Below are 11526 nucleotides of genomic sequence, written 5' to 3' on the forward strand. Positions count from 1 at the left end.
ACCAAAGCGGCTCTCGACTCTTAAATCAGTATTTTCTACACAGCATCTCAGAGATCCCGTTTGTACTCTTGAAAAGAGACATTAAGATTCCCGGGATGAACATCTCACTTCATTTGCTTATCTGAACCCAGACGGCACAGGAACGACACCGTCAGAATACTACAACCAGGACCAGTGGGCAGATAAACTAATTACAATCTCATGAATATTAATGTGCTCCTCTGGCACGGAGCATTGCTGCATGTGAAACTCAGATCCAGCGAGTGCCAAATTCAAATTTGTGTACAGAATGCAAGCAGTATGTTTATTCCCATTGCGAATACAAACATCAGTACGAAAAGAGAGCACAGCTTGCTGGATCAGGACATCTAGGTAAAACTAGTTTTACAGTCACGGTTTGTTTGTCTCTTTACATAAAAAAAACATTACAAGGGCAAAATAATGTAAATCTATGGTATACTTTTCAGAATTATGTTATGGTGATCATAAATGGTTTCCAGTGGCACCATTCTGAAGGGTTATATTTGTGGTGTTAATATTAGTCTGCTAAATACAAACATTTAAAAAATCTTCGGAAACAATTCCTCTCAGGTGACGTGAAGTCTTTTGAAATTTACAAAGGTGTTTGACAGGGGAAAAAAGAACAGAGCCCTGACTTCACCTAAGTAATAAGAAATAGAGGAGATTAAAAAAGTCCTTTTAATGGCGCAATCCATTTCAGTTAGAGCTACCGATGGGAAGATACAGCTCATTTGCGTGCCTTCATTTTTCTCCTTGTCTCCTTCCCTGGCCGCTTCTATATAAAAAGAAAGAGATGAAAACATCTTTAAAAATGTTACAACGAAACAATAGTAATTAGGCTACATCTACATTTGAAAATTTTCTCTTTACGTTTTGGTCTTTCATCCACACAGACGTGTTTTTGTCCTGCTAAAAAGGAGCTTTATGGAAGCTTGTTTCCGCCAAGCTTTTATCTCAAAATTCTGACTTTTTTTTCTTCTGACAAATTATAAATTCAGAATTGCATGATATAGTCACAATTGCGAGTTATAAAGTCAGAACTGTGTGATAATCTGAGAAAAACGTCCGTCTTTTTTTTTTTTTTTTTCAGAATAACCCGTAATTGCGTGTTAATAAAGTCAGAATTGCAAGCTATTGACTCGCAATAATCTTTTGAATTGTTTATTTACGTGGTGGAAACAAGCTTCCATAGCTTTTTGAAGACGCTCTCCCAAGTGGATAGATTTAAAAATGCAGCGTTTGCGTTGTAGTGTGGACTGTGAAAACGACAATGCATGTTTAGTCATGTTACACATTGTATCAATGAATATCCATGTTTATACCAGTATGTGCCTGCTATGCGCTATTCACTTGAACTGTTTTGCTAAAAATAAACGTTACTTTGTACAATCTTCATTACATTCCTGCAAAGATGACTGACAAATTTACTCGCAACAAAACGTAAGGACGATTGTGTTTTACACCATACATGGACTAGTGATTGAGAGCGACCTGGACTCACCAGTAAATAGTGAGATATTTTTCTAATAAAATGAATCATCCAAAAGAACAGCATGAGAACTTTATTGTCTGTGGCCGGTTGCATAAACTGCTTAGACTAGTCTTAAAAAAAAAAAAAGAAAAAGAAAAAAACACTTACATTCGTCTTGCCTCCTTTGCCGCCTCTTTTCCCACCTTTCCCGTGAGCCATTTTGGCCTTGAATCCTGAAACGTCGTCATGGCTGTCTTTGGTGTTCCATTTGGTGCCCTTCTTCTTGCCCCCAAAGCCAAACCTCTGATCCTTGTATTTCTTCTTAGCATTAGGACTAAAGACAGCAGGACAAAGATTTAATATCAAATAAATAACAGGGCTCCAGACGGACTATATTTAGTTGAGGTCGCACTGGTTGCCACCACTACGTTGCCCAACTGATAAGAGCTGCAATTTCTGTAGCATATGAGAAACATCAAACGGCAAACACCATTTGAGCTGCGCATTCAAATTCAGTGCAGTTTTCAAATCAAACAGTGCTGATGTGGGAACCAGGAGAAACAATGTGCCATAAACGAAAAAGATCCACATATCACCAACAATCACCAAGAATTTAACGTAGTAACGCTAACTGTAACCATGGTATTATGGCAGAAACAGTCGAATGTTTTTACAGTATTCATTGAGAGAAATTCAAAAACTTTCAAGTGCTTCAAAGTTAGTCTGGAGCCATATATATATATATATATATATATATATATATATATATATATATATATATATATATATATATATATATATATATATATATATATATACACATACACACACACACAGTTACAAAACGGTGCATTTAACTTAATATTTTGCCATAAAATGAAGACCCAAAGTAATGCCTCTCAAGTCTTTAAATCAGTTCTTTGTATAACCTGTTGAAAAAGAACCTCAATATACAGTTTGAACAGCTGATACTACTAAAAAAAAAACAGCAAATATAGTCATTGCTTACTTTTTTTTGTTAATTTGCTTTTTTGCTGCTGGCCCTTTCGGTTTCGGATCTTGATCTCCTTCCAGGAATTCCAGTTTATCTGTCATTCCTGTAAGACAAAAACAATGAGTGAAAATGTTCTCCACTAGTAGCCTATAAGGAATATAAAACGTTACTCAGATAACCTTGGTAATGATCTGTGATTAAGTGAAAACATGTGGCTCTGATGAAAATGTACCTTTCTGATATTTCTTCACAGCTGACAGCATTGCTTTCTTCTGTTTCTGCCTGTTCTGAATCACCTGTGTCTGAACCTGTAGAGCCAGAGATTTAAAACAAATGTCTGTCCAGCACCCAATAACAAACCCTAAAAACATCATTTAAAGAGAAAAACTGACCTTTTTGCCATATTTCCTCTGTTCTCTGAGCTTCTTGGCCTTTTCTGACTTCTCCATCGCTGCTTGCTTAATAAGCAGCATCTTCCTAACCTGTTACAAACAAACAAACAAACAAACAAGAACCTGGAAAATTTAGATTATGAATTGACATTGACAGTGAATTTTAATTCATCCGTCTTGGATGAAGATTTGCGTCCCTTGTTGCCATTATTATCTACTCAATGTTGGGGGTCTGTAAGATTTTTAAAATGTTTTTAAATGATTAATGCTTTAAAGCTCCAGTATGCGACTTTGGTATTTGACCACAAGAGGGCGCAGTTTCAACAATAACAAAGGCGAAGCTTGATGACGCTATGAAGGAGGTGACGATGGGAGATGTCGTTTTTAATGCGTTTTCACCATCTAGCGATATATCTACATGGAATTAATGAATCATGATCACGGATGAGGTAATTTATTCGTTTTTGTATTACCTGTATGTCTGATCGTATTATTTTATTTCATCATAATTAATGAACTGCAAGGAACGTGAAATGTTATGCTATATTATCCCGTTACAACATACAGCTATTTGTCAAATGATTTGTTTGGTTAATGTTGTGCAGTTTTACGTTTTTATGGTTAATGCCGTGTTGTGTAACGTGCTCAAACCAATATCTAAAAGTAAATTTGAACGAACATTTGCAAGTAATGACTAAATATATTTTTTTAACATCATATCCGATTGTATTTAATTGTACTGCCATAAGCTCGGTCACCACACGTGATAAAAAGCCTTACCAAAGTACAAAGAGCAATATAACTTTGTTTATAAGTACTATTATTGACAGTTGCATGTCTTACCTGTCTATCAATACACTCGCGAGAGCAGAGTCTCGGTCAAGTCCAAGATTGTCGCGCAGCTCTCTCCATCTCGAAAACGCCTGCCGATATTTATCTGGGTTTTATTCCTCCGTTTGTCACACAGTCTGAGTGTATCCGAATATGGACGCTTTCGGTTTGTTGGCACTTCAATACTCGCCAAAGATTTCGTGATCCATAACAGCTATAACCATGGCTATAACGCTTTAACCACCACTTCCGCATTTGACCATGCGATATTCCGGTGTGGTGGGTCACATTTTTTATTTTATTCTTTTTTTATTCTTTGTCAGACGTCTTTATTGTTTATTGTGATAAGAAAATAAACCTCAATAAAGTTGTTGTAAAAAAAAAAAAAAAAAAAAAATCCCAATACGCAATATCGCAATATCCCTTTTTTTCCGGTGTGGACCATGTGATAGGATATTCCACCACACCGGAAAAAAAGGGATATTGCGTCACTGAGGCGCGACATTTCTTTTCCGGGACGGCCAGTTATTTAAAATCGGAATTTCTCTGAAATAAAAAATCTTTGGAGACTTTTGAGATATTGTAAGTACACAACTGGAGGAAATATATCACACTGTGCAAGTTATTTTTGGAAATTTTATTACAAAATTCCTACATATTGGAGCTTTAAAAGTCTTTGATGCTCACCTAGGCTGCATTTATTTGATCGAAATACAGAAATATTAATACAATTTACAATAACTTTTTGAATCCATTTTAAAAATGTAATATATTCCTGTGATGGTAAAGCTGAATTTTCAGCATCATTACTCCAGTCTTCAGTGTCAAATGATCCTGAAATCATTCTGATATGCTGATTTGGTGCTCGTTTCTTATCATCAATGTTGAAAACCGTTGCTTAATATTTTTGTGGAAAAAGTAGCTATGCGTTCATGCAAAGTTGCTAATTTTACTTGTGCGCAAAATTGGAATTTAGCTCATTTGCAAATAAAGTGCTTTTTCCATCCCATGTGTTCAAGAGAACAAAATTGTTCAAAAACATTTGTAATAGAAATGGAAGTTGCTGCAATCGGGGAAATCACTGTGGCTCTTCAATCACAAATTACTTTGTTTCTCGGAACAAGCAGACGAAATACAATAAACGCTGTCATGTCATCTTGCGTTCGGAGGCTGGTGTTTAGGAACGCAATCATATGAGAAACTTCTGGAAAATACTTTTTCAAATGTATTTCAAATGTATATTCATTTTTTAAATGTATGCGCATCTTGGCGTTTCCATCCAGCGCTTCTTTATGCAATATACCAAAATGAGCATAAAAAAGGTGGATGGAAATATGGCTACTGATATGTTTCTTTCAGGATTCTTTGATGAATAGAGAGTTCAAAAGAACAGCATTGATTTGAAATAGATATATTTTGCAACATTGTCTACTATCACGTCTACTTTTGATCAATTTAATGCATCCTTGTTGAATAAATGGATTAATTTCTTTCAACAACAAAAAAATTCTTACTGTCCCACGAATGGTAGCAGGGCTCCAGACTAACTTTTTTTATTAGGAGCGCTGTAGCCCCTGACTTAAAATTTTAGGAGCGCAAGCAGAAAATTTAGGGGCACACCTTAAATCACCTTGCAATGCAATTATTCACATTTTCCCCCAAAATAACTGTATTACTGACAAATGCTTTGATAATAAATAGCCTTAACGTACAGAAATTACAATGTGCAGTTTTATTTTAAGTTCACAGGGCTCCAGACTAACATTTGAGGGCAGCGGCACTATAAGTTCTACGTATTTGAACGTATTTGGTAGCACTGTGGGATGACAAAGCACTGAGCTTAATTTGAGGTGTAGATAAAGTTAACTTTAATTATTATCATTCATAATGTCTTAATATTAATTCAAAAGCAAAATGAGTGACAAAATAGATATTAGGGAGTGAAAATAGCCAGTAAGCGTCCTCTGCAGCTATGTTTACAATAGTAATTTAATCTTTATCTTTTTTTTTTTTTAAATAAGTGTGAGTTTTCCTACTTCTTGAAACTTTTAGTTTTATAAATAGGTACAATCTTTAAAGGAAGAACAAAAAATGTTTTGGGCAACACATTAAAAAATAACATTTAAATATGATAATATAGTTTTGAAGTGCTGGAAAAATATGTGTAGGCTACTGTTATAACCACAGTATACCATAGTTACAGTTAGTGTTACTACATTAAATCCAAGGTGAATGTTGCTGATCTGTGGACCTAAAGCCTTCTATAACTTGTTCGCTCATTGCACAAGTTTCTCCTGGTTTCCACGTCAGCGCTGTTTGATCTGATATGGTTTATAACAGAGAATTCTGCGTCAAATCTGAATGTTTCTCACTGGATCTCGCAGCAATTTTATTAATTCTGTCGCGAACTCAATGGATTTCTTCACGGGATCTCCACGATGTAACTGTTTCGCGTGATCGCGATCGGCTCGCGACTGGCGAGAGAAGCTCTGCGCTGTCTATTATTGGTTCGAACTATTAAACGGTCTGTGAAGCAGAATGAGTGCTGAGTAGCGCAGTTTTTTTTCCACTTTCATTTTGTTTTTATTTATTAACATGTCACGGCATACTCTATGCTTGAGGCTGAGATTGAGTGTTTAAAGGGTCATTTCACCCATTTGAACATTGTTTTTTATTTAAAGTGGGTCATATATGTAGTCGAAATGTAAAATAATTTTTGAATTTGGTGCCTTCGTGAACGAGAAAAGACAAAAAATAACTTCAGAACGCATTTGTATGAAAGACAACAACTCCCACAATGCACCACATTGCACAGCTCCGCAAGCCACTCCCACTAATCCAGAAAGCGCATATCTGCCTATAAGAGAAATCACTCTTCCGTCTACAAGGCTAGCTACTACCAGAGCTTGAAATTCATTTCAATTTCACACAAAATGTCTAGTTAGTTGGCGAACTCATATAGTGCATTACTCCTCGTTTGTATTTCTTTCGAAAAGGTGAATTATTGCATGGTACCTGGATGTTCAGTCAGAACATATGCGGTGCGAAACTAGGAAACTAGTTCTCAACACAAACGTCCGTGTCCTCGTCTGATTCAGAGATTTCGTCCAGGAGAAATTGTCATCGTTGAAATTCTTTGCCGCAGACGGACTCTATCTCTGTGTTCGTAGCGGTTCGTAGCTGCATTGTGAGATCACCGGCGCCACCGGTCCGCCCTAACCCGAGCCAGTCCGGGCTCCTCGTCCGCGGCAGGCAGGTCTTCTGCCTCGGCTGCTCTTCGCTTTAATGCGGCTTGTAAAGGTAGCCACAAACACCTGATTCAAGCATCAGACTTCCGAAATCCTCTTCTTCTATATCATATTGAGCACTCTCCTCCGCTATTGTCATAACTTTACATCTGTCTCCACAGCGCCTGTTAGCTTAGCTTCAAACAAGATGGAGGATATTGCTTTCAGTTTCAGAGAGTAAAGTCCCACCCACTGATCTGTAATAGGTCTGTAGCGTGAGCGCGCCCCACCCTGGGAAAGATGAGAAACTAGTGTCTGTAGTCTTAACAGAAATCCCCCCCTCAAACACTTCCTCCTACAATGACGCAAAATGACGATTTTTGCGTCATTGTAGGAGGAAGTGTAAGAGGTAAATAACAGATTTCTCCCATCTCAGGGGAAAATGAGAGAGTGTTGCACGACCATTCAATAGTATGACTGGGTTTCTAACAATGCAAAGCTTAATGCAAATGGGTGAAGTGTCCCTTTAAACTGCGAAGTGCCGGCACTGTCTGCAAACTTCGTTTTCCCCGCAGTTCTGGGGTAGCGACTGCAACATTAGCAGTTCATGGAGTTCATCTCCTTAACAGTACCTCAACCAGCTGAATTCTCGTAGCCAGTCTTCCCGAAAATAGTGGGTTCAGGCCTTTATCACCTTACAAACCTCTGACTCTGAATCATCATCATCCGACTGTGTCTGTCCGTGACATTGATATTTGTCTCCGTCTCCTTCCCACGGACATTTACGTGCGCTCGATTATCTCTAGGACCCTCACCCTCCACACATTAGCCAGTTACAGTGGCCATTCCCTTTTCTTCTCACACTCATTGGCCTGCCACACATTCGCGCCCCTTCCACGTTTAATGTGAAAAAATAAAAAAATAAATTACTGGTCGCACATGTGCGACTGGGTGTAAAATTCAGTCGCACACTCTCAAATTTTGGTCGCAGTCTGGAGCCCTGGGTAGTATATATTCGTGTATCACTGTTTTTTTAAAGCTTGCCTATGGGATGGAGAGACTATTGGCTCTCCTACTCTCATTGTGCAGTGGACAAAACATTTCTATAAATCAGATTTGTCGAGTCAACAGACCAACAGTTGTGTTCATGTTCTTACCTTCTGCATGTGCTGATCGGTCTTGGCCATCTCTGCAAAGTAATCTTCTGGTCGCTTGGTAGGAATCTTGAACTTATGCAGCTTTGGCAGCGCCAATAAAACAGTTGCTTGGGCCTGTCTGTAGCTGTAACACAACATTTTAACAGTTATAGATAGGGATAGTTCACCCAAAAATGTAAAATTCACCTTCATGTCGTTCCAAAGACTTTCATTAATTTTTGGACCACAAATTAAGGTATTTTTAATGAAATCTGAGAGCTTTCTGTCCCTCCACTGACAGCTACACAACTGACACTTTGATGCTTCAAAACATTCAAAAACTAATCCACATGAATTGAGCGGTTTAGTTTATTTTTTTCTAAAGAAACATGATCACTTTATATGATGTCATTTACTTTCAAAAAGGGATTTGCTCTATTTTGATTGCTTCCATAGACATCAGTGTTTATATCTGAACTACAAACTTTTATCCCAGTACTTCTGTGATTATTATAAATATCTGTAACACATAAATAACGATACTGTGTGTTTGAAGACACTGTTTCATACCTACACATGACAACTGCTCTCTCTGGCTCAACGCAGATCTGAATGTTTCGGTGTGATTTTGTCAAAGGCTTAATAGACCAAGCCGAATCGTTGTAATTTAGGAAGGAGATTGCATGGGTGTTTGAATCGAGCTTGTGATTTTAACGAGTAATCGTGCAGCTCTAAAAAATAGATACGTTTAAAATCTACACCACCAGAAGACCCTAAATTATCACAGGCATCTGATCAGACATTTTGTTTCCAATTAATATAAATAGTATAAAATAAGTGTTAATTCAGAAATTTTGCATGCATGCTGGTTGCTATCATTAAATTTAATCACAAATATCAGTATCAGTATCGGTCATTAAAAAAAAGAAACGGTCCGTCAAAAATTAAAACTGTGGTACTCTCATAAACGCATGTGATTTCCAAATAGGGAACATCCATAAATAAGGTATAACATCATATACAAGAGCACAAAATGAGTCAAGCTGCATTCCTTGTTCTACATGACCAAGTTACACTTACAAATACATCTCCCTCTGGAAGTCATCCTCTGCATCGATGTCTTCACCGCCTTCTGATTGTTGTGCTATGAGGTCAACAGCTGGGGGGTTGGTGAGGTCAAGCCTTTCAGCCCACGGCAGGCTCTTCTTAAACTCAGCCAGGCATTTCTTCAAACCCTCCTGAATGAAAAACATTGATTATGGGTTAGATTTTTCAATAAATCACAATTCATACACTAAGCCTATGAAGCCTGTATCTGTACGATAATGTCATATTTGATAGATGAACATTTTTAGCAAGTAAAAGAACTTTTAGTATCATTCTAAAAAATGTCCACCTTCAGCTCATAGTAAACATATCTTTTTGCTGTGAAATATTTAAAGACTTTTATAAAGTAAACAAGAAAAACTTGCCTTGTTAGCAATATTTCAATATTAAGATTTACTGGACTAATGCAACTTCAGTAGGGATGCACCGATATGAAAATCTTGGCCAATACCAATAATTATTTATATTTCAAAGCCGACGATAACCAATGTATTGACCGATGAATCTAAATCTAAATATTTAATTTTTGAGAGATTGATTACAAAAACAAGTCTCACAATTAAAAGCCATGTCCCAAGGACACAATTATAATGTTCTCATTATAATTGCATGTAGCCTATATGACAAGACTATAAAGCACATGTATGATCAAGAGCCTTGATCATATTATCATACTGTATGAGCCATAAAAGCCTGATGTATCAAATATGATACAAAACCTAAAACATATGCAAGCTTTTTTTTTTTTTTTTTACTTGTTTATATTCTGTCTACAGTCTAAAGATTCGGTAAACAGTTCCATTTAAAATGTTTGTGCCTATTATATTAAGTGTTGGTCATATGTAATGTATGTTAATGTGTAAAAGCAACTCACCACATTGTTGATGGCTTTCTTTGGCTCAATCAGAGGAACATTCATTCCAGGTTTAAGCAAACCCTTGGCGAAAGCTTCTTGCAGCTGAACAAAGAAAATTAGATGACACAAATGTGTATTAAATTACACGCATGTATACTTTTTATTTCTTTACCACTAGGTGTGTTGTTAACTCGTAGCATGAAATTGTGTTCTAATGCAAAACTGCCTAAAACAAAACACGTGAAATGCACTATATTCTCACCTCGTCGTCTGATAATTCCTCATCGTCTTCGTCAGAATCAAGCCCCAACTGGGGATCCTCGTCTATTTCTACCATAATCAAATAATATAGAACGGAAATGAGACAAATAAATACAGTAACAGAGGACTTCACAGCATCCAAACGCTTCACGTGTGGAAAGCACTGCTTCTCGTGGGTGTGCGGAATATTTTAATCCTGACGGAAACAGAACACGACAAAGAATGGTTCCGCCGCCGCTTTTTCGTATTTATTGTAAGTTTACGGCATACGTGCATAATTTATAAGTTTATATTAATATATGTAACAAAATAACAAAGGTTTAAGCCCAAGAGTTATTTAATTGTCAGGAGCCCCCTCAGTATTCAGGTAAAATAGGTCAGGGGACGTCTACTGCAAAACTATCATTACATGAACAAATAGCCAAATGCTCTTTTTATATATATATATATATATATATATATATATATATATATATAATTTAAAGCATGGCATCATAATACATGTATAAAATGCTGTGTAAGCATTTTAAGTCATGATAAAATAAACTAATCTTGAAAGTTGCTCATGAGTGCAGTTGCTCGATACTTTCAATAGGGCGAATTCAAGTAAAATGAGCCACTTGTTGTTAAACGTGTAATTTATACTTTTCTTTATTACTTTTGTAAACTTTAAGGTCCTGCTTTAATATTTTCATTGAATTCGGTTCATATAATGTGTTATTAAAAGAACACCACAGACATCACCAGAGTAAAACTGGGAGTTGTGAAAAATATGATACACCGGTGTTTTGTCAGATGAGAAGTTTATCTTTTTACTCATTTAATTCATTTTATAACTGTATCATATATATATATATATATATATATATATATATATATATATATATATATATATATATATATATATATATATATATTAAATTTCTTTTATAACTGTTTTAATTTTCCTTGCTTTTATTTTGTGATTATTTTAATTCCTTTCTGTAAAGCACTTTGAATTGCCATAGTGTATGAAATGTGGTATGTAAATAAACTTGCCTTGCCTATATTTACAACATTTGGGGATCATGCTCTCTTTCGTGAGCCATCGATGTTTTATCAAAAAGTCATCCTGTGTCTTAATTAGAAATTATAAAAACACATGGTTTATTAACACATCTAACAAAAATGTTCAACAACATTCATCAACAACATCGTTATGAAATCTGATATAGATATTGATGAAAATGA

The 11526-nt window shown here is 36.2% G+C and overlaps 1 protein-coding gene across 1 annotated transcript; it reads right to left on the reverse strand.

Annotated features, from left to right (window-relative positions):
- Positions 1-280: 280 nt before the first annotated feature.
- ebna1bp2 (EBNA1 binding protein 2) lies at positions 281-10520 on the reverse strand. Its single transcript, XM_081374443.1, has 10 exons — positions 10298-10520; positions 10054-10137; positions 9153-9310; positions 8094-8217; positions 2879-2968; positions 2719-2794; positions 2502-2589; positions 1661-1826; positions 761-796; positions 281-661 (listed from the first exon to the last, which is right to left on the reverse strand). The coding sequence occupies exons 1-10, from the start codon at positions 10370-10372 to the stop codon at positions 614-616; spliced, it is 945 nt and encodes a 314-aa protein (XP_081230569.1). The 5' UTR covers positions 10373-10520; the 3' UTR covers positions 281-613.
- Positions 10521-11526: the final 1006 nt, after the last annotated feature.

This window comes from Scardinius erythrophthalmus (assembly GCF_964197995.2).
Source record: "Scardinius erythrophthalmus genome assembly, chromosome: 9".
In the NCBI taxonomy this organism is placed as follows: domain Eukaryota; kingdom Metazoa; phylum Chordata; class Actinopteri; order Cypriniformes; family Leuciscidae; genus Scardinius; species Scardinius erythrophthalmus.